This window comes from Macrotis lagotis, chromosome 4, assembly GCF_037893015.1.
Source record: "Macrotis lagotis isolate mMagLag1 chromosome 4, bilby.v1.9.chrom.fasta, whole genome shotgun sequence".
Taxonomy (NCBI): domain Eukaryota; kingdom Metazoa; phylum Chordata; class Mammalia; order Peramelemorphia; family Peramelidae; genus Macrotis; species Macrotis lagotis.
The window spans coordinates 190,635,513-190,659,253 of NC_133661.1; the positions used below are offsets into that span (position 1 = coordinate 190,635,513).

General features: G+C 39.5%; 2 protein-coding genes across 10 annotated transcripts in view; one reads left to right on the top strand and one right to left on the bottom strand.

The window, feature by feature from the left end:
- Nucleotides 1–19,301, top strand: part of SLC12A6 (solute carrier family 12 member 6) — a 109,189-nt gene extending 89,888 nt beyond the window's left edge. For all 8 annotated transcript variants that reach the window (XM_074235003.1, XM_074235004.1, XM_074235007.1 and 5 more), the window contains 13 exons: nt 1,010–1,184; nt 1,794–1,912; nt 2,569–2,667; nt 7,238–7,357; nt 8,443–8,547; nt 8,752–8,920; nt 9,801–9,996; nt 10,614–10,783; nt 11,625–11,756; nt 12,670–12,777; nt 13,053–13,237; nt 14,976–15,109; nt 16,056–19,301. In XM_074235003.1, the coding sequence (XP_074091104.1) occupies nt 1,010–1,184; nt 1,794–1,912; nt 2,569–2,667; nt 7,238–7,357; nt 8,443–8,547; nt 8,752–8,920; nt 9,801–9,996; nt 10,614–10,783; nt 11,625–11,756; nt 12,670–12,777; nt 13,053–13,237; nt 14,976–15,109; nt 16,056–16,147 (1,804 nt within the window). In that variant the 3' untranslated portion in view covers nt 16,148–19,301. The remainder of the gene's footprint in view (nt 1–1,009; nt 1,185–1,793; nt 1,913–2,568; nt 2,668–7,237; nt 7,358–8,442; nt 8,548–8,751; nt 8,921–9,800; nt 9,997–10,613; nt 10,784–11,624; nt 11,757–12,669; nt 12,778–13,052; nt 13,238–14,975; nt 15,110–16,055) is intronic.
- On the bottom strand, nt 15,575–23,469 carry EMC4 (ER membrane protein complex subunit 4). Of its 2 annotated transcripts, none has more exons than XM_074235011.1 (5): nt 23,207–23,469; nt 21,021–21,135; nt 20,561–20,714; nt 19,774–19,934; nt 15,575–19,547 (listed from the first exon to the last, which is right to left on the bottom strand). In XM_074235011.1, exons 1-5 carry the CDS (start codon nt 23,290–23,292, stop codon nt 19,512–19,514), a joined length of 552 nt encoding a protein of 183 aa, XP_074091112.1. In that variant the 5' UTR covers nt 23,293–23,469; the 3' UTR covers nt 15,575–19,511. The 2 variants fall into 2 exon arrangements, with proteins under 2 accessions (XP_074091112.1, XP_074091113.1); XM_074235012.1 differs by having other exon boundaries at nt 23,281–23,467.
- Nucleotides 23,470–23,741: the final 272 nt, after the last annotated feature.

Consider the following 23,741-nt stretch of genomic DNA (forward strand, 5'->3'; position numbering starts at 1 on the left):
GGACCTGGGCACATTGCTAAGTGGTAGGGAAAAATATCTATAGATAGAATGAAATTGGAGATACAGAGACAGGAGGGGGTTAGGAAGGGAGTCAGAGAGAGAAAATATGATCAAGGGTATAAGTAGAGAGACTGGCCTTTGAAACCATCAGAGACTTTCAAGAATGAAATGAAGGGGGTGGCTAGGTGGTATAGTGGATAGAGCACTGGCCTTGGGAGTCAGGAATATCTGGGTTCAAATCCGACCTCAGACACTTAATAATTACTTAGCCATGTGGCCTTGGGCAAGCTACTTAACCCCATTGCCATGAAAAATCTAAAAAAAAAATGAAATAAAAAAATGAAATGAAGGAGGAGAAAATGGGGAATGATGACTAGTATTTTTAAAGTTATAGGTAAGGGAGAAGAGAGAGCCCATGGTAAATAGCACAGAAAACTGGTGTTAACTTAATAGATTAATAGAATCATAGAACTGGATGGAAACTTACCAATCCAGTTCAACTTTATTTTACAAGTGAAGAAACTAAGCTCCAGTAAGAAAAGCTAAATGACTTGATCATGATGGCTTTGTTTTTAAAAGGAATTTTTAATTCATATTATTTGTTTTTAGATCATCTTCATTTTCCATTATACCTATATCTTTCCTCTTATCTCCCATCCCCCCAACATACACAGAACCATCCTTTATATCAAAGAATTAAAAAAAAGAAAAAGCAATTCGGCAAAACTAACAACATATTGTTCAAGTCCATCAGTATTCAATGTTCCACATTCTTAATTGCCTACCTTTCTGCAAAGAAGGGAGGGAGATACATTCTTATCGCTCTTTGGGTTTAAGCTGAGTAATATGGCACAGCATTCAGTTTCACTCTTTTATTGTTCTTTCCATTTACACTGCTATCATTATTCCTTTGACTACTTAATGAAAAAGCTAGAACACTCTCCTCTTCATCATTTAATCTTAAATACTTTGCAAGTAAATTTCAGTTTCCCTTTAACTTTTTTCTCAGGTTTGGCGATGCAGTGAAGGGAAATTTGGTGGTAGGTACTTTATCTTGGCCATCCCCGTGGGTCATTGTTATTGGTTCCTTCTTCTCCACCTGTGGGGCTGGACTGCAGAGCCTCACCGGTGCCCCAAGGCTGCTACAGGCTATTGCCAAGGACAACATCATACCATTCCTTCGGGTAAGAACCTCTTATATATTCCTCTTTCTACACACTCTACCATTCCTCATAGTGTAATTATATTCCTCATGGTTGCATGGTTTTTAGAAAATCTCAACAATGTCTCAACAATTGTTTTAGATTTTAGAATTACTAGGTGAAGTAACATGGGACAATCTGGGGCTCATAGTAAAAGACCTACCCCCTTTTACTTTGCTAACTTCTACATTTTTACAAAAGGTTGATGCAAAAATTTTCTCACACTCTTTTGCTTCAGTTTCTTCAACTTTAAAATGGGGATTAATTATAGTTCCTACCCCTCAGGGTTGTTGTGAGGATCAAACAAGATCCTATTTATGAAACTCATAGCACAGTGCCTGGTCCAGAGGTGCTATATAAATGCTTATTCCTTTCCCTTCCCTTTGTCTTCACACCATCATGCTTCTTTATTGGATATTATATAATCCTCAGATTCTATCATCCCCTTAATTTCATACAGTTACTGTATGTATAATAGCTAATTTAGGAGAATACGGTAAGTGGAATATACCAAAGGTAATTTTAATAAAGCTTTACTTCATTCTAATAAGACTTCATTGTTTAAGTTTGACATCTGTTTTTTTACTGTAGGTGTTTGGACACAGCAAAGCCAATGGGGAGCCTACCTGGGCCTTACTCCTTACTGCTGGCATTGCGGAACTAGGGATCCTCATTGCTTCTTTGGATCTCGTGGCCCCAATCCTTTCTATGTAATTGTCAATAAGTGCTCTATAGTTTATTTTTTAATCAATCATATGTGTTCTCAATTATAACTGACATTAATCCACTACAAATTCTTACTGATCTACAAAAATTTTTCTGGAAAATACAGTAAAATTATTTTTTAAAACTTATAAACTTAAACAGATTCTTAGCAGATAAACTAAAGTGTATACCCTGACTCATATTGGGGAAGGTGAGACCCTAATTCAGTTTCTTGTATGAACGATACACCCTTGAATGGAAGGAGTTTCTTGTATATATTGTGGGTTTATATCTATTTCAGTTAGTTACTATCCAGCCAACCCTCTATGTTCTTTTTTCACAGCATTACTCATTCAGTTACTTTTTAGCTTAAAGATTAGTTATTTGATGTATTCTTTTGCTCTTCATAAATTCTAACAAAATATAAAGTGTTGTGAGACACAAAGGATGTCACTTAGATTTGCTTATAAGAATACTTGAGGCAGGATTTGACTATTCTCCTGAGGAAAAGTAAGGTGAGATTCAGATTTCTCCTCCCTCAGCTCTTAGTCATGTTGCTATTAATCTCAAATATACACTGAGATTCATTAAGGGAGTGAGTTAATTTTAGTAAAGATGGCATTTTAACAATGATATTATTAATATCTTCTCATTTCTTCAGGTTCTTCTTGATGTGTTACCTCTTTGTGAACCTGGCATGTGCCTTGCAAACCTTGCTTCGAACGCCCAATTGGAGGCCCCGATTCCGCTACTACCATTGGTAAATTTGTTTTTCTTGTCTCAAAACTTCAAGAGGGGGCAACTAGGTGGCACAGTGGATAAAGCACCGGCCCTGGAGTCAGGAGTACCTGGGTTCAAATCTGGTCTCAGACACTTAATAATGACCTAGCTGTGTGGCCTTGGGCAAGCCACTTAACCCCAATTGCCTTGCAAAAACCTAAAAAAAAAAAAAAACTTCAAGAGAACAATTGATCAAATTACATAACTAGACACCAAATACTATAACACAAGCAATTTTCAGATTTTTGTTTCACCTTTTCCTTGATAATTCTTTCTGAGAATTAATCACTGTTGGTCTAGATAGTAAACAAAAATTTTAACTACCTTTGTAAATTACTGTAGCTTTTCTTTCTAACCATATTTTCATTTTTTCCTAAGATTGTAGAAGAGATCCACTATAGAATGGCTTCTCCCTTGTGTCCTCTACTTAGGTTTTTTTTGCCATGTTATAACTCCTTTTCTTAAGTCGTATCAGTTTCTCCCCTCTCTTGAAGCTCTTTTTATTTAAGTGAGCCCAGGCCTCCCATTTTTAAAATTTTTTTTGAAAAACACTTTTCACAGTACTACAATAGTCATGTTGTAAAAAGTAAACATAATTCGCCTCCAGAAAAATAAAGTGAGAGGAAAAAGAGTGTGCTTCAGTCTATATTAAGGCACCATCAGCTCTTTCATGAGTCATCAAAGAAATTGCTTAAATATTTTCTTCCCACAGTTGCTATTGCTAGCTATATTTCCCTCCATCCTATTCTTACCATTCCTAATTACTGTTCTTTCTTTTCATCCTGTTCCTCCTCAAAAGTGTTGTATCTGACTCCTCTCTCCCATGATCCTCTCTCTCTCTTTTCTATCACTTACACCCCCCTGTCCCCTTTCTCCCATCCTTTTCCTTTCCTATTTTCCTCTGGACAAGATAGATTTCTATACTCAATTGAGTATGCATGTTATTTTCTCTCTGAGGTATTTATGATGAGAATGAAAGCTCACTCACTTCCCCTCACCTTCCTCACCTTCCACTCCATTGCAAAAGCTTTTCCTTGCCTCTTTTATGTGAAAAAACTTACCCCATTCTGCATCTCCTTTCCCTTTCTCCCAGTATATTCCTTTTTTTGTCCCTTGACTCCATCTTTATAATATAGTATACCTTCATATTCAACTCCCTTCTGTGCCTTGTCTATATATGCTCCTTTTAGCTACCTTAAGGTTCATATGAGTTCTCAGTATCATTTTCCCATGCAGGAATATAAACAGTTCAACATCATTAAATCTCCCATCATTTACTCTTCCTGTCCATCCCCCTCTATGCTTCACCTGAGTCCTGTACTTGGAGATCAAACTTTCTGTTCAGCTCTGGTTGTTTGATCAGGAAAATTTCAAAATCCTCTATTGCATTGAATGTTTGTCTTTTCCCTTGAAGGAGGATGTTCAGTTTTACTGAGTAATTGATTCTTGGCTGTAATTCAACCTCTTTTGCCTTACAGTATATCATATTCCAAGCCCTACAAGCCCTAATGTAGAAGCTACTAAATCCTGTGTTATGCTGACTATAACTCCATGATATTTAAATTGCTTCTTTCTGGCTGCTTTTAATATTTTCTCTTTGATATAGGAGTTCTGGAATTTGACTATAATATTTCTGGAAGTTTTCATTTTGGGATCTCTTTTAGTTAGGTGATCAGTGGATTCGCTGAATTTCTGTTTTACCCTCTGCTTCTAGTATAAAGGGCAATTTAACCAGAGAACTTTTTGAGAAATGAAGTCTAGATTCTTTTCCTGGTCATGACTTTCAGGTAGCCCAAATAAGTTTTAAATTAACTCTCCTGGATCTGTTTTCCTGAACAGATTTATTTGTTTGTTTGTTTGTTTATATTTATTTTATTTTAGTTTTAGTTTTTGCAAGGCAGTAGGGTTAAGTGGCTTGCCTAAGGCCACACAGCTAGGTAATTATTAAGTGTCTGAGACCGCATTTGAACCCAAGGTACTCCTGACTCCAAGGCCAGTGCTCTATCCACTGTGCCACCTAGCCACCCCTAGTTTTTCATTCTTTTGGTTTTTTTTTTTGTTTCTCGATTTCTCACAAAATCATCAACTTCCCTTAGCTCCATTCTACATTTGAAGTTATTTTCTTCAGATACTTTTTGTATCTACTTTTCTGACTAGTTCTTCTTTTTAAGGCATTCTTCTCATTGACCTTTTGGATTGCTTTTTTTTCCATTTGACCTTAACCAATTTTTAAGATGTTATTTTCTTCATAATTTTTTGTATCTCCTTCATCAAGCTGCTGACTCGATTTTCATGATTTTCCTGCCTCACTCTCATTTCTCTTCCCATTTTTTTTCCTCTCTACCTCCCTTACCTGATTTTCAAAATATTTTTTGAGCTCTTCTACAGCCTGAGATCAATTTCTGGTTTTTTTGGAGGCTTTGGATACAGAAGGTTTGACTTTGTTAAATCTTCTGAATTTGTGTTTTGATCCTCCATAGAATCAGAGTAATTGTGGTTCTATTTTTTTTTCTTCTGCTATTGGCTCATTTCCCCAGCCTATGTCTTGATTTTTGCTCTGGTGTTAAGATGGGGCTCTGCTTCCAGGGTGGAGGGCTCACTGTCCCAAGCTTTTGGGGGGTTTTGAAGCTATTTTCAGAGACACCCCCCCAACCCCCCAAAGTCACAGAGTCCTGCCCCAGAGATAACAGAGAGACATCTGTGATCTCTTCCTACCCCCCTTACTGTCTGGGTTACATGCTCTGGAAGAAGCTGCTGGAGGGCTCCCCAGGCCTGCTTCTGGGCCCCTGTTACGGGCTGCACTGAGGCCTGTGCTGGACTGGGCTCCTGTCTCACCCTGGTGCAACAGAGTTTTCTCTCTAATTTTCCAAATTGTCCTTGGCAGTCCCTGGGCTGAAAAGTCTGGAAATTGTTGCTGCTACCATGGTCCTAGGAGTCCCCAGGAACCCAGGTGCCCCACAGACAGTTCCTGAACAGCTAGAGCCAGTTAGCAGGGTATACACTGGCACTTTCTAACTCTGGTGTAACAGACCTTTCCTATGGATCTTCCAAGTTGTCTTGGGCTAGAAAATTGTTTCACTTAGTCTTACTGTGGGTTCGGCCACTCTAGTATTTGGTTAGTGTTGTTATTTAAAGGTATTTGGAGTAGCCTGGGGAGAGCTACCAGGAGTTCCTGCCTTCATTCTGCCATCTTGGCTCCACCCCCTGCCTCCCCAGTTTTAAAGAAGCTATCACTTGATTTCACTGCCCCTTCAAACTACCACCCTTTCTCTTTTGCTTTTTATAGCTAAATTCTTGAATGTTGTAGTATTCTGTAATCAGTAATTTGGTCTATCTTAAGGGGAAAAAACACTTCATGCCATTTGTTATAGTTGTAAAGTAAGAAAATTAATGACAACTTCCCCTTCAGATGTTGGGCTGTTTACAGAGTATCTAGAAATCATCTGAACATACGTTTTTGGGAAAAGGGGATCTAGACATATGATTTTTATATAGAAAATTCCTACTTCCTAGTATGTAAAAGTTAGCTGTACTAAATTAAATTTTTGATTTAAAATTCTTTTGCTGATTTTATGAATCTAATTCCTGCTTTATATATAAAGATTTCAGTGATCACAGTCTTGATTGTTTTTTATGCAAATAATTAGGGTTTAGTGACTTGTCCAGAGTCACACAGCTAGTAAGTATTGGAAGTCACATTTGAACTCAGGTCTTCCTGTCTCTGAGACTGGTGCTCTATCCATTACGCCACCACCTAGCTGCCCCTCATATGTCTTTATAACATATTTTACTATTTGCATATTTTTTAATTTTATTTATTTTGAGTTTTACAATTTTCCCCCCCAATCTTACTCCCCCCCCCCCACAGAAGGCAGTTTGCCAGTCTTTACATTGTTTCCGTGGTATACATTGATCCAAATTGGATGTGATGAGAAATCATATCCTTAAGGAAGAAACAGAAAACATAAGAGATAGCAAGATCAGACAATAAGATATTAAGTTTTTTTCCTAAATTAAAGGTAATAGTCCTTGGTCTTTGTTCAAACTCCACAGTTCTTTATCTGGATACAAATGGTATTCGCCATTGCAGACAGCCCAAATGTTGCACTGATGAAATTTGCAAGTCCATCAAGGTTGATCATCACCCCCATGTTTCTGTTAGGGTGTACACTGTTTTTCTGGTTCTGTTCATCTCCCTCAGCATCAGTTCATGCAGATCCCTCCAGGCTTCCCTGAATTCCTATCCCTCCTGGTTTCTAAAAGAACAATAGTGTTCCATGGCATACATATATCACAGTTTGTTAAAGCCATTCCCCAATTAAAGGACATTTACTTGATTTCCAATTCTTTGCCACCACAAACAGGGCTGCTATAAAGGGTATGCACATTTTTGTTGCCCTTTGGGCAACTGCTTTCCAGAAAGGTTGGATGAGTTCACAGCTCCACCCTATTTACATATTTTGACAATAGTGAGATAAGTCCTCATTATCATATTATCATGTTTCTGTTTTTTGAGCTGCTAACAATATTTTGGATTTTCTATTGTGTAGGGCACTCTCCTTCATGGGCATGAGCATTTGTGTGGCCCTGATGTTCATTTCATCCTGGTATTATGCCATTGTGGCCATGGTGATAGCTGGTATGATCTACAAGTACATTGAGTACCAAGGGTGAGTCACTACAGAAGGAATAACAGTCTGTGAATTTGGACTTGGACACCCATAAATGCTAAAACTTTGGGTATATGAGTATTTAGAACAGTCAATTGAAGCAGTTTTTCAGTGAAGTTAGGCTCTTTAGGTTCAGTTAACCTTATTCAATAACCACAAATTGCATCCCTAATTCTGTCAGAAATCTTACATATCCTTTGAATCAAAAGGAGAAATAACAACTGAATGAGTAAATAGATTAGTGAGAATTAATTAGGAAAAAACAATTGAAAGAATATTTCTGATTGATGGTGGATCAAAAGTATATAGAGGAGAAACATATAATACATATGATTTAGATCTACATTCTGTAATATTCCAGATTATATCTGAAATGAGAGACTCTCAGTCAGGATGACCAAATCTGACAATGCATGTAATATTTTACACCAAAAGTCCCTCATTTTGAGAGGAGGGAAATCTATTTCTTTCTCTTTCCTACGCAACCAAAATTGGTCATTGTAATTAATCTGAACTCTAATACTATATTCATTTGCATTATTATAGTCACTGAACACACTGGTTTTACTCTCTTTAGCCTTCCTCAGTTTGTAAAAGTCTTACAGTGTTTTTATAAATTTCTTAGATTTTTCATAATTTACAGTTCAGTAATCTGTTAAATCCATATGCCACAATATGTTCATCTCTCCCAATCCATTGGCACCCAGTTTATTTCCAATTTTTTTGGTACCTTAATGAGGACTAGTAAATACTCTGGTTTGAAGACCTATTCAGTTGTATTTTCTCTTCCACTGCAAACTTATAATTAATTCTAACTTGGTTGCCTAAATCTCTATGTTACTTTTTGGTTGCTAAGTAACACAACTGTATGGGAGAAATGATTGGATGACTCCTTTTGTCATATTTATACAATGTCCATTTTCACAGTGCACCCTGATAATTGGTGAAGAATGATGGTATCAATTAATAGAGAAGACAGAATGTTAATGAAGTGTGCACCATATCCATTCTTAGCTGATTATTTAATTTAGAAATTGGATTTTACCTGCTCTATGTCAATCTCTTTTCCTTTTTATTTATCACAGAGCTGAGAAAGAGTGGGGCGATGGAATCCGGGGACTATCCCTAAGTGCAGCCCGCTTTGCCCTATTACGGTTAGAGGAAGGGCCTCCACATACAAAGAATTGGAGGTAAAGTAGGATACACAGCTTCAAACAGTGTTGTGACATATAATACATACTCATTAAATAGTTGTGATATAAGAAAGATATGACACAGGAAATTAAATTAATAGAGTTGTCATGAACCATTCTAAATCTGTTCCTTTTCATTTAGGTGATTCTTAACAGTTTTTTACCGTATCATTTATTCTTACCTTCCTCTTTTTTTCATAGGCCTCAGTTGCTGGTGATGCTGAAACTAGATGAGGACTTACATGTTAAGCATCCACGCCTCCTAACTTTTGCCTCACAGCTCAAAGCTGGCAAAGGTCTCACTATTGTGGGCTCTGTGCTTGTAGGAAACTTCCTAGAGAACTATGGTGAGGCATTAGCTGCTGAGCAGGTAAGAAATGAGACATAATGGATAGAGCACCAGCCCTGGAGTCAGGAAGATCTGAGTTCAAATCTAGCCTCATTCACTTAATAATTAACCTAGCTGTGTGACCTTGGGCAAGTCACTTGACCCCATTGCCTTCAAAAAAAATTTTTTTTAGTCCTTATGATGAGTCCTCTGACTTTATAATCAAGCTAACCACCTTCCAATCCTAGTTTACCATTGTTTTGTTCTATGGTTTTGGGTAGACTGTGCCCATTTTTCTATACTGATGTTCTCAGGAATTGTAATGACCAAAGAGAGAAAGATATTTTAAATAACTTGCACAGAAAAACTTTTCAACAAATGTTAAGTGTCACTGTTTGAAGGAAATGACAGAAAGAGAACCCCTAAAAAATATTGGGGTGGAACTGTACTAATAATCTGAGTCAGGATATGACTAGGGTGAGAAAAAGTGCATTCCCACTAATTAATTCCCTCTACTTAGCCAACACAGATTGTGGAAGGCTTACAATGCCAGGTTGTGGGGTTAGCTGCAAAGAAAGTAGAAGACTTGGACTATATCTTCCAGGAATTGGTAGTTAATGGAAGAAATGGAGACAGAGAAACATATAAACTAAAATACAACCAATTTTGGATTTCAGATGTGCATAGAGTGGCTAAATATTTGAGGAGTAAAGGGATAAAGTGTAATAGGAGTTACTTGAATAATTTTGGATAAATTAGTCCTATATCAAGGTCCTGTTGAATAAATGTCTTTTGTGCAGAGACTGAAAATATACAGCAAATAAAAAGAGCCATAACATGGGATGCACAATACAATATTTTAGATGGGAACAGTGGTGCAAGTATCAGGCAGATCAGTTCAGTGTTCCTGTATTTCTTTCAGACCATCAAGCACCTGATGGAAGCAGAGAAAGTGAAGGGCTTCTGCCAGCTGGTGGTGGCAGCCAAATTGAGAGAGGGAATTTCCCATCTCATCCAATCCTGTGGCCTTGGAGGCATGAAACACAACACTGTAGTGATGGGTTGGCCCAATGGCTGGCGTCAGAGTGAGGATGCCCGTGCCTGGAAGACTTTCATTGGTAAGAGCACCCCTCATCTTTTCCCAAGCCATTAAGCATGAGTCACAGTTATACCCAATCTCCTCCTTCTATCCTCTGAAATGGAGGGCCAGTCTAGTACTGAAGTGGACACACATTGCCAGAATATACACACAGTGTCAGAATAATTAAGACCTTATAGGCTGACTCAACACCTCCCACCCTCTGCCCCTTGATCTTATTTTGTGTGTGAAATTCTTACCTCAGCTGAGTTTACAAAATGCTTCCACTAAGAATACATTTTCTCCTTATCTTTGATTCTTATATTTCTAGATTTTTAATTGTGAATTTTTATCTTAATGTTTTTGTACAGTGGGCTTCTCTTTCACCATCAACAAACTCTCACATTTACTTATTGGTTCCCAGTTACCTGAAAATACAGTAACATGTGATTCTCTACTTGAGAGGATTTTCTGAACATTTTATCATCTCATTAATATAGCACATGGATGTCATATGTTTATTTTTTAGTCCTTGCTATATGAATGTAAAAATCAAAAGCCATCATCTTTCTTTCCCTGATGGTAATCTCTTAAGAAGAACAGAAAATATAAAGATCTCTTTCCTTATCAGTTTTGGATCTTTCTTTCTTTTCCCAGGCACAGTTCGGGTGACAACAGCTGCCCACCTTGCCCTACTGGTAGCCAAAAATGTCTCCTTCTTTCCCAGTAATGTCGAACCATTTGCTGAGGGCAACATTGATGTGTGGTGGATTGTGCATGATGGGGGGATGCTCATGCTCTTACCATTCCTACTTAAACAGCATAAGGTACACCCAGGCATCTTTTAGGCCCCTGTTTGCTTTTCTCCCCTGCCTAGTATTTGTCCAGTCTCTTTTAATATATCCTTCCTCTTTGGCTCAAATGGAGTTTTTGAGACTTCAAGTCAAAATGGGTGGATGTTACCCCCGGTTCAGAAAGTTAACCTTCCAATTCTTCATTCTGTGCCTTCCCTGAAAAAATAGATATTTCAGTATTTAGTTTCTCCCCAACTCTCAGGGGAATAAAGAGGACTAGTGGAAAACTGCTGGTAAAGTTCAATTATCAGTCTTTAGAGGAAAAAGTTACAAGGACATCCATCTTAGGAAAACTTAATTTATATAAAACAAGACCTTGAATACCAGAATTCTCAAATATCAATGTTGCTTATTTTTTGGCAAGATTGGCCTTTTTCAAAATCTAGATTTTATGTAATGATTCAAATCAATATTATATCAAATTATATGAAATTGCCTTTTCTCCTTTAATATTTTTTAAAAATTTTATTTATTTAAGGCAATGGGGTTAAGTTACCCAAGGTCATACAACTAAGCAATTATTAAGTGTCTGAGGTCACATTTGAACTCAGGTCCTCTTGACTCCAGGGCTGGTGCTGTAACCACTGTATCCTGTAATATTTTTATCACAGACCATCTCTCTCATTTTTGCTGATATTTTTCTAAAATAGTAAAATAATTTTATCAAAGTCTACTTTGTTTGAATTGGCTTTAGGACATTAGGATCAAATACAAAGAATATAGTGACAGAACTGTTTATATAGCCTCAGCTCTTCCTGTGTAAAAGTTACTGTGTTCATTTCTCAGGATTAATTCTGTGTATGTGTTTTCCCAGGTGTGGCGTAAGTGTGCCATCCGTATCTTCACAGTAGCCCAATTAGAAGACAATAGCATCCAGATGAAGAAGGACCTGGCTACCTTTCTATATCACCTCCGCATTGAGGCAGAGGTTGAAGTGGTAGAAATGGTAAGATACCAAAATCAGAGGAAGAGTATGAAAACACTCTTTATCTCCAACTCTTGTACTTCCAGGTTCAGTAGAATCCCCATTTCATGGGTTTATTTACTATGTTTGAATGACCTAGAATTGTGAGTTAATCCTTGAATCTCATCAAAACTTTAATGTACTGAGCAAAATGTCCCCTTTCCTTCCTTTTTGGTAGCTCTTTGTTTTTTCCAGATTTTTCCCTGATGGATTTATTTTACCTTAATTCATAGAACCCTGTTTCAAATGAACACATATTATTTTAACCAGGCAATTAAAAGGACACTGACCAGCACCTTGTGTTTGTGTCAAAGAAGTATATACTGATTGGGATAGACTTAACAAGTCAAAACTATGAATATTTATCCCTAGATTGAATATTGATTTGTCTCTGTAGCTAGCTTTGGATAACTTATCTCTTCAGCCATTTACTGATCCTATAAAATCAGGATAGTTTAATTGATCACCTGAACTGTGCCTGGGAAAAGAAAGATCCAGAACTGATAAGCAAAGAAATCTTTATATTTTCCGTTCTTCTTAAGAGATTACCATCAGGGAAAGAAAGACAATGGCTTTTGATTTTTATATTCATATAGAAAAGAATGGGCGCGGCTAGGTGGCGTAATGGATAAAGCACCAGCCTTGGAGTCAGGAGTACCTGGGTTCAAATCTGGGCTCAGACACTTAATAATTACCTAGCTGTGTGGCCTTGGGCAAGCCACTTAACCCTATTTGCCTTGCAAAAAAAAACCTAAAAAAAAGAAAAGAATAAAAAATAAACATATGACATTGATAGTTTTCTGCATTCATCCAGCAATTTGAAACATGGAAATGAGTTGGTCATCTTTTCCTCCTTTGTGCTTGTTGCTAATTTGACTTGGTGTTTTTCTGGCAGCATGATAGTGATATATCAGCCTATACCTATGAGCGCACTCTGATGATGGAACAAAGATCTCAGATGTTACGGCATATGCGGCTCTCCAAAACAGAACGAGATCGTGAAGTAAGAACTCTGTTTCTTTATCCATATCTTTATCCTAATCACATGAAAACTAAACCTGAGCAGATGTGGTATTTTATTTTATTCTCAAAAGGTAGCAAAATCAGGACTTACTGCTCATCATGGGAATCAGCAGTATTCAAACTACTGCACTAATGTGTAGGGTAACCATTAGATGAAGAGGGGATCTTTTCTTGACCTCTTGGATTTGTGGAATTTAAGATGTAGGGGGGGGAAAGAAATCAAACATTGAGTTGTTCGTGTTCATCCTCCCCCAGGCACAGTTGGTTAAAGACCGGAACTCAATGTTACGCCTTACCAGCATTGGCTCTGATGAGGATGAGGAAACAGAGACCTATCAGGAAAAAGTGCACATGACTTGGACAAAGGATAAGTACATGGCATCCCGGGGACATAAACCCAAGACATTAGAGGGATTCCAGGACCTGCTCAACATGCGACCGTAAGTGTCTCATTGGCTGTAATGTTAACCTCAAGCTAACTACAAAGCAATATATCTACCCTTCCTCAGTGTCCTAGTGTTATTCTTACATATTAGTGTAACTTATTCCTCTAAACTCCTGGTAAAGCTCACACTTCACTTTACAGATCATATACAACTTCTTATTGCTTAGAATTATTTCTTGAATCTGTCATCTAGAATCCCAACAACAGTGAAATCAATAAAAAAGGTTTAAGCATGTACTAAAGTTGAATTCTGCCACCAGACACCTGGAATAGATCCCATAGAAATTCATGTTCAATAACATGGTCTAACTGGAAATATACTCCTCTCCTTTAAATTTTGAATTTATTAATATTCCCAGATCATGACAGTTAACAGCAGTGGGAAAAGAACTAGCACAATTGGAACTCATTGTTAATGCCAATTATCCACTGGTAATAATTTGCAAACCCCACAAACCTTTCACCAAAGCTTTTAAATTTGTTTGGAATTTTACTTTCTGATTGAACTACTATTGAGCTTTGAAAAAAATAGCCTGGTAGCCTTTCAGTCTTACACCTATAAATCTGTTTGGGTACATTGGATCACTGGATAGTCCTTTCCCTGTATTGGACCTAGTCATCTCAGAGCTTCTCACCAGTCTAAAATATAAAATAAAGACTTTTAAAGGATAGAAAATGGATTATAGAAACATCACTTTGGAGCTAGAAGGGACATTAGTGGGAGACTCATTACAGCTGTTTCACTTTGCAAATGAAGGCCCTGAAAAACTAGAGAGTTTAAGTGACATGCTGAAGGTCAAACAGGCAGAGATGGAATTTGAATCATTTAGTTCCTTTCCACTGTACTGCTCTCTGAGGTAATGTCTAAGAGATCTGGGATGATATATAAAAAGCAGTAGAAACGAAATAAAGATGATTGAGGACATTCACAGGCACCTGTTTCCTCATTTCCAAAAAGTTGTTGCTACCAAACAAAATTAAAAAAATTAGCAAATATTGGTAAGAGAATTCTGAGTACTGACATAATTTAAATGTCGATATATTTTGGGGGAAACTCAAATGCCCACAAAGGCTGCCACAGGGAGAAGCATCCAGTTAACTATAAATTGGGCAAGTGATCCTTGAATAATCTGGCAGTTGATTTTAAATGTATTTTATTTCCTAGTCTGTAATTTATGGTAATATAAAGATAAAAAAGATAAGGAAATAAAAAGGTCATTTGCCTTTGCCCTTTCTTCATCTTTAGAAAAAGTGGACAGTATCAGACATAGTCTGGAGGATCTAAATTTGTTTTGGATTCTACCATTTACTTATGACATATCTTGAAACATGTTTTTCCACCTCCTGTTGTCCTGGCATATAAAAGTAGATGAAGATTTATTACTTGACTTGAAGAATGTTGGGAGAAGAAACTAAAGTGGCTGAAATCTTTCTACCCAAAATTTCCAATGTGTTCCAGTAAATTTGACCCTGATTATGTGGGGACGAAACAAATGGTATTTTGCCCTAAAATATAAAGAAAATTAAATCTGATGTATTTCCAAGGTGCTTAAGAGATAAAAGCAAGAAATGGATAAACAGTAGTATAACATCAGCCCCAATTTAATTTTATCCCTACCTACCACAATTACCATTCTGCACACTAAGGCCAGACAAGTTGTCTACCTCAGCTTTATGCTAATTTCTCTTTTCCTTGAACTACTTATACTGTGACCTTTTCCCCCTTTCCCCAGAGATCAATCTAATGTGAGGCGGATGCACACTGCAGTCAAGTTGAATGAGGTGATTGTCAACAAGTCCCATGAAGCAAAGTTGGTATTGTTGAACATGCCAGGACCACCCCGAAACCCTGAAGGTGATGAGAATTGTATCCTTTCCAACTGCTGTTATGAATCCTTTATTTGAACATACATGTGATTATAAAACAAAAAATTCAATCTGCCCCAGATTTCCCTCTCCATACAAAGTAGAGAAAAGTATTTTGAAATCCAGACATGAAGCCAAATTACTACTTGACTTCTAAAATTAGTTTTAAAAAAGATTTTTGGTAAGGCAGAGATTTTCTGGAATAGATTTTGTTTTTTTCATCAGGACCCCTATCCTATCCAATCACTCTCAAACAGCTCCTCTTCCAGTAATCTTTCTTATAAAGCTTTCTATATATGAAGGAGAATGGTTCTTTTCCCCAGTACAAACCAGGCCTTATTTGGGGTAGATAGACTCTGAGGAAGTCAGAAGAGAGCTGTTGGTGGGGAAGGGAATATGATAGAAATGTCAATCAAACTTAGAGCTCTTATAGAATCAAATATTGAAGATTCATGTTATTGTGGACTTCTGGCTCTCATTGCTGCTAGAAGATGAACTATGGGGTTTTTTGTTGTGGGTTTTTTTTTTTTGGCAAGGCAAGGGGGTTAAGTGGCTTGCCCGAGGTCATGCAGCTAAGTGATGATTAAGTGTCTGAGGCTACATTTGAACTCTGGTCCTCCCAATTCCAAGGCCAGCACTCCCACCATTGCACCACCTAGCTGCCCCCTAGATGAATATGAAAGCACAATATTAATATATCACATATGTAAAATGGGAAGGATATCCAGGGTAAGATATAAGATCCCTAGTTTCCTGAATTGTTGTCACACAAGACCAAATTGGATCTAAAGGTCATTCCCCCCTCTTGAATTCTAGCTGGTAATCTTTGTCTATCTGATGCTTGTTTTTCAATTCTATGAAGATAAAAAGCCTTTTAGTTGTTAAGATGCAGAGTTCCAATGTGCTGGTGCTGTGGCCCTGATTGACTCCTTAACATACCTATTTAGATATGGAGTTCCTGGAGGTGCTTACAGAAGGGCTAGAGCGTGTCCTCCTTGTACGAGGAGGTGGCAGTGAAGTGATCACCATCTACTCCTAATTTGTTCTGATTGACCTAACCTCCTCACAGGTTTCAATTCTCCACAAAATTCTCAGATGATCTGGTACTTAATTTGCTGCCATTTCCACTAAACTGGAGGGCTGTTTTCTGAATACATGATGCTGAACTTTTGCGGAGCTGAGCCTCAAGACTTCCTCTGTCCCTGTGCTTTTTAATGCAAAGGGAGTTGGAGTTGCCCTTCTTCCCACTTGACCCCTCATCCTTCCTCTAAAAGAAGCAAGTAAGATATGTGTAAAATGCTTTGTGACTAGAAAGCAGTACATAAAAGTGAGTTTTTACTTTCATCAGTGAAACCTAAATACCTTTTCATTAGCCAGGAATAGTGTATATCAGAACAAGAAAGGAAAAAAGACGAGCCAGGATCAAAGGGTAAACTTGTAGGACAGGAGGTAGGGTCATTTTGTTTTGGATAAGACTGAAACTACAAGATGGATCTCAGAAAACTTTAACTCAATTGTGATCTCCCATGTAAACCTGAACTTCATGATGTTTATTCCAAGGAAGATCAGAAGTATATGACATTCCAACAAAAAAACCCACAGCCACAAGTATATGGTAACTCAGCCTCTCTGTAACAAATCCATATGGAAAACTTAGCTCATCCTCAGTGCACTTGCCTTTCCAAATATTCTATACACTGCAAAAAATGAAACAAACCTATACACAAAGCCCTTTTGCAAGAACTTAGAAACCTATCCCTAATAGATGCTGCTCTTTAGTCTGATCCCATGTTAAAGCATGTGTGTACATTGTATGTACATTGAATGTTTCAAGTTTAGTCCATTCTATGGTATTACTGTAAGGCAGCAGTAGCATGTTACACTGGAAATTGCTGTTTTTTTAAAGGAAGTATTGTCTAGATGATTGATTCATTCTTGCAAATCCCAGCTAGCTGCTCAGACTGACACAGCTGTAGTCCACAGGCACTTTTAGATGAGTGCAAAAAAAAACCTAACTCGATGTAATAAGAAATTTACTGGGCTTCTCTCTCCTTTCCTCCCTCTCCCCCACCCCTCCAGTCAGAACCACAGGAGCAAACAGCAAGACTGGCTAATATGCCCTTGAAATAAGACAGGCTTACATTTTAAAGGTGAATTCTGCAACGGAATTGAAAAGTTCTGGTGCCATAACCTTAATTCACAGTGCCAAACTCACTGAGTTGCTAAATCCCCTTCATTCTTGCTCAAGGGACTCAGGATATCAATTGGCATTGGCCTTGCTCAAGTTCCAGGTTCTTTCATTGTGACCTGGTTTTGAGATGAGATGAAGTGTGGGGAAGTTGATAGCACTGCACAGCTAATTCAAAAAGTGAAGTTTTAGTTTGATTTTGTTTTAGGGTGGGAGATGGGAGAGGATATGGCCCTTTCCCTCAATTTTCTCCTTTACTCTGACTGTAAAGACCTGGCTTTGTACTCAGAGAGCAATCAAAAGCTCTGTGATTGCCAATTTCCTTTCCATTCTTCAGAATAGTATGAAAGACAGGACTGGGGGTGGGGGTAATTTTCCAAATTATTCTTTCCTTTTTCTTTTTTCCCTATCACCAAGATATTGCTTCCAGACATAGTAAATCTGTTTCTGATATGCTTGTGGAAATAATTTCAGACACCTGAAGTTAGCCAGAAATCTTTCTTTCTCTTAACAGAGAGAGAATCATGTATAGGTACCTTGTCTAGGCCCTTGGCCATTTCATGGACTCAGCTGTTCTCGACTAAACTGAAAAGTTACAAGTTCTCTGCTTTACTCAGTGGTATTTGAAATGAAATTCAGAATGTGTAACAGATGATATAGCAAGATCCATGAACAGAGAAGGCAACCATCATTCAGTATAACTGAAGAAAATCATTAGTAGCCAAACACAAATTAGAAAGGGCGGGGGGGAGAAATGTCCACTTTAATTTCTGTCTTCCTTGGACAGAACAAAAGTATTAGGTGTCAGGGAGGGAGGGAGTGGTAGTGAATGTTTATAGCTTATGTTGTACTTTCTGTTTCTTGTCTCCCCCTACCAATTTCCTTTTTACTGTGTCGATTGGAGTTAAATACCAGAAGAAAATTCTCTCCCTTTCTTTGCCTAAGAGCTAAGACTTTGCAACCTGACACTCCAAAAAAATCATCTCCTGGTGGGTTTTAGTTTCTCTGAGCAGCACTCCCCACCCCTAAAAGGATTATGTTTTTAAGAGGTCACATAAATTAAGTTAAACATAGTAATTCTCCCTTAAGTTTATAGTCAAAATATTTTAAAGGGATGAGGGGAACTGAAGGTTATTTGTATAGCCCCTCTGCCTCCAACTATTTAATTTTTTTTTTAAATCACTGTTACAGGGCAGAGTATTGTCCCTTGCCCAGAATTTCACTCCCATTTCTGTGTGGGTCATTGTATATGTGTTGTCTCATGTCTACAAAGTGTCTCTCAATCATTGTGAAGTAGAGCAATACTGAAAACGAGAATGCACCTTAGGGAAAGGGGCTATCTGCTTTCACAGAGGTAAGGGAGGGGAAGAAACTTACCTTTGGGACAAGATCAAATTTGGAGATTTAGCCATAATATTAGCAGGGAGTGTAGTATCAAATATCCTCATGCTATTAGTCTATGCCTTAACTAGCTGGATGAAAAATCGTACTGAGGCCAGTCTTTTAGCAGGGGAAAGATTACTACTTCATATTCATATATGCCTCACACCTTCCTAAGGCAGCTGGGGACTGCCTCTCCCTAAGGAACCCATTCCCTTACCCTGTGATGGATTAAGCACAGTCACCTTCCTCTGTTCCCCCAAGTTAAATAAAATTTATGGCAGGTAGAAAATGCCCAGGGTCAGTCTGGTATAATTATTTTTTCGGTTTTTTTTTCTTATCATGTATAATCTGAAAGCTAGCATAAGTTTCTCAAATCTGTCACAAGTGTCTCCAGCAGTATTTGTCCCCTTTAATATCATTTAGGTAGAACCTTTATTTTAAGGAAAATGGATTTAAGGGAACTCATGCAACTTTGTTTTCTTTTCCAAGAGCTGTTCTGAGCAGTTTAATTTATTGAGAGGAGAGGCTGAAGCAGCCACTCTTGTTTACATGGAATTATGGTTTTGATTGTTTTTTTTGCTCTGTATTGGAAACATAAATAAAGTTTTTTATATTATTTTCAGCCAGGAGCAACTCTGTAGTTTTTCTTCATTGGTTCTCTAAAATTTTGTTCTTTTTTACCTTTGAAAATAGAAGTTTTTTAATTCTTCTTTTCAGCACAGAAGACCTTTATAAAGCAGTACAGACTAAAAGTGTTACTGAGAACGGACAAATGACAAAAATCAAATGGGATCCAAGCATGAGAGAGCTTCCAATTCATGTTTTCCCTTGATCATAAGAGTAGCCCACCACCACTGAATTCCATTCTCTGAAAAGAAAAAAAGAAAATTAATATAAAGGTCATAGTACTGACCTCTCATTGAATCCCTTTAATCTTCTATCCCAAGCTCTCTTGCTTTCCACCTGCTCAAACATTTTCTGAAGCTCCTAATGTGCCTTGTTTCTAACACCAACCCCACCTTCCAAAATCTGGGTAGATGTCTGTTGACTTTATCTCAACCTAGGCAAAATTAAATTTCTACTTATTGCCTTACCTCTGGGGGTTCAATGAAAGCCAACCAGTCTGATGCATGTGTGGGGAGCAGCCCCATGGACTGGCATTTATAGACAGCTAAAGCCAACCCCATGAGGTTCCCAATGAGATAGACCAAGCCCTGGAGGAACTTCTGGCTTGAACTCTCCAGCATCTTGAAAGCTGTAATGTCAATGAGAGGTATCAAGAGAGAGAGCCAAGGCAACCATAGACTAACAAAATACAGACATGTTCATGCCTAGAATGGGCCACTTATAGAACAACTGTTGATGATAAAAAAGAGAGAAACAAATATAAGCAATTTAGCCTCATTTCTCACTAGCAAAGGGCTTGTATCAAGTTACTTCAATGGAAATATCCCCTATGGATACCCCAATGGAAATATCTTTTGGTTCTGCAAGACTCTGGGGAAAACTACACTGTTTAATAAATCATTTTTCAAATTAGACCACAACATCAGGGAGTGATGCCATGACAAGCATGTGAAGTGGATTTGAGTGAGGGGATAGCATGCTGAGTTACTAGCCTCACGTTCTCCTCCAGAACCATCTGGGTCCAGTGGCCAGATATGAATCAGGACGACTGGAGATGGCCCTGGATATCAGGCACAGTTAAGCGACTTGCTCAAGGACAACTAGTAAGAGCCAAGAGTGAGGCCAGATTTGAACTTCTGTCCTCTTGATTCCAAAGCCAGTCCTCTATCCACTGTACCACCTAGTTGCCCTACAGACACTGGTAAAGCTGCTTGAAAAGATAATGCATACCTTGCTAGCACCAAGAATACTTACTGGCTGAAATGGCCATAAGTGCTTGAATGGGTCGCCAGGCCATCATACACACCATCATGGTAGGGAAGATGGAGATAGTGTTGCCTGCCATGTACATGATGAAAAGGTTCATGGGGATCTGTTTGAGGGGACCCAGGGCAATGTCCCAACAACGCTAGAAGAAATATATGGTTATTATTTATTTCACTACTAACACCCCCAATACCAATTATGGCTGCTTACGTTCACCAAGAATGTCTTTTCAAATCTGTTTATTGCTGCCAGCTGATTAGAAAGTGGCAGTGAAAGGGACCATTTTTTTTAGCTTCTACTGTGATTTTTGTCCTCCCTATCCTGTTCCCTTCCTAAGGATTGTCCAAAAGACCCAATGTTTTGTCTTTAAAGAGATACTTTTCTCACCACCAAAGAAAGGTAGAACACAAAAGTTTCAAAGGCAATGATCACCTATTTATATCTGTACCTTTTCTACCAGGATCCGGTCTGTTTCCTGTACACTGGTGTCAGGTACTTGCTTGTCCAGGTAACCCACTGGATACATGGAATCTCCCTGGCCACCACCCCGGTCACTTCGGCCTCTAAAGAACCAGAACAAGAAGCATAGGCTAGGGGTTTCCAAACCTCATCTCTCATGCAAACTCTTGACATGCCTCTGTCACACCCATGCTCATAAGACTAGATGGTATGTGGGGTCCCTTCCCAGTCCTGATATATGACAACTGAATTTTCAGGTATTTCTGTATATCAGACATCATTAGGTACTGGACATTAAAGTACAAATAATAAAACAATACCTACTTGCAAGGAGCTTACATCCTAACAAGTACATAAAAATATACAAAATGAACTCAGGAGAAGGTGAAGAGAGAGTGTATTCTAAGTATCTTAAGACATTTGATGCAAAAGCACTAAGCTATGTATGAACGAGAAAAAAGTTCAGTTTAGTTGAATTGTATAGTGTAGGAGGAGGAAGCTAGAAAGATAGGGTAAGACTGTGTAGAGATCAGTTCATTTTATCCCAGAGACAACAGCAAGACCCTGAAACTGATTAAGTCAAGGAGTCACATGATGACAGATTTACGTTTTTAGAAATCTGCTATCACTGAATAAGATGGACCACAGTTGAGAAAGACTTGAGTATGGTCTCAACTAAGGTGATTGTAGTCCTGTTGCTTTCACCTTCAAAATCTCATTTGTCCCCTACACTCCACTGACACAGTAAGCCTCCTTCCAGCCTGTCCCTGTCCGGATTAGTAGTCTTCCTAATGCACAGTTCTTGATTCCATAACTCTTCTGCCCCAAATACCCTAGTGATTCTTTACAATATACCTAATAGGGGTGGTTAGGTAGTGTAGTGGACAGAGCACCAGCCCTGGAGTCAGGAGAACCTGAGTTCAGATCCAACCTCAGACACGTAATAATGACCTAGCTGTGTGGCCTTGGGCAAGCCACTTAACTCTATTTGCCTTGCAAAAAACTAAATATGTATATATGAATATACATATATATATACACCTAATAAAGGTAACTTTATTACCTCCTAATTCATCTCTTCTACACCCTATTCTGTCCTGCATTCAGGGGCCAAAGGGATTTTCCTAAAGCATGGATCTGATCACATCAACCCGCAATTCGGCTCCAGCGACTCCCTTGCATCCAGGATAAAATGTTCTGTTTGAAATTTAATTTAGCATCTCATAGCCTGGCCTCTTCCTACTTTTCTAGTCTTCTTCACTTTGCTTCCCCCGTCCACATATCCAGGGACACTGGCTGACTTCCTCACAGCTGACACATCATGATGCCACCCAATTACCACATGTTTGTAGATGATGGTTTGTACTTTCTCTCTTACATCAGAGTTCTTAGAGGACAGAAGCTGGTTTTTGCCTTTAAGATACCTTAGCATGAAGCAAGCCGAGGCTACCCAAAATGCGGCCCCCTGTAGGTTTAACTACATGCTTTTATTTAGTAAAAGAAGCCGAGCTACTGTAGAGCTCTTACTAAAATGGCAAATCGGAACATGTCTATTATTTCAATAGTAAGGTTGGCCAGCTCAGTTAAGTAAGGCTTCCTGACTGCTCTTTTGCTTCTATTTCATTTTATTTCATTTCTCCCTTTCACCTGGTCTACTGTCCCCTGCCCCCCTTTTTTTTTTAGGTTTTTGCAAGGCAATGGGGTTAAGTGGCTTGCCCAAGGCCACACAGCTAGGTCATCATTAAGTGTCTGAGGCTGGATCTGAACTCAGGTCCTCCTGACTCCAGGGCCGGTGCTCCATCCACCGAGACACCTAGCCGCCCCCTTTTTTGGTCCCGTGTCTAAACCGGTTCCTGGCTGCACCGAGGCCATGGCGATTGCAGCCACTCAGTCTCCATCTCTTTTGGTCCCTTCTTTCCTCCGAGGCCCCGCGGGCCCGGAGCGGCCCCTCGCCCAGGGTCTCACCCCTGACCGGCCAGTCCAGGTGCTCCCGGCCCCGGCCGCCCGAGGCCGGGCTGCCCCGCTCCCCATCAGGCAGCTCCTGGCCGGCAGGGGCCGCGGGGTCACTACGAGAACGCGGGGCTCTGGCCCAGGCCGCTTCCCGGGGGGCCGTCCCGGCTGGCGGAGCGGGCCCTTTCCCGCCCTCCCCTCGGCCTGGCGGCGCCCAGCCCTCACCTGCTGCCGCCTCCGGGGCCGCTGAGCTCAATGGCCCACTTGAAGCGCCGGCCTCGGTTTGCCACCAAACTTGCCTGGGTCGTCATAGCAACAGTCGCCTCCTAAGCCGCGTACAAGGAAGAAGGCCCGGACCGTGGGAGCTTCCCGGGATGCACCGGGACCCCGACCAGCCTCCAATGGAGACAGCCCCGGACCCCCGGAGCGCGACCCGGAGAAACCCGGCCTCGCTTCCTACCCAGCACTTCCGGGGAAACCGGTGACGTCACTTCTGGTCCTGCTCGGGCCGCCGGAGAACCCGGAGGGCTCAGATTGAGCATGCGTGGGAGCTAGAGGAAAGGGGGCGGGGCGTGGAGTTGAGCTGCGAGATGCTTCCGCTTCGTCCCTCTTGTCCCCGCTGCTCCTTCCTCCTCCCCTCCCCTCCCCAGCCTCACTCCTGCTTCTCAGCCTTTCTTCCCTTTCCTCGCAGCCGCCTGCTTTGGCCCTGGCTCTCCACCAGGTCTGCCCGGCCTGGTCTGCCCTCCCCTACCTGGTACTG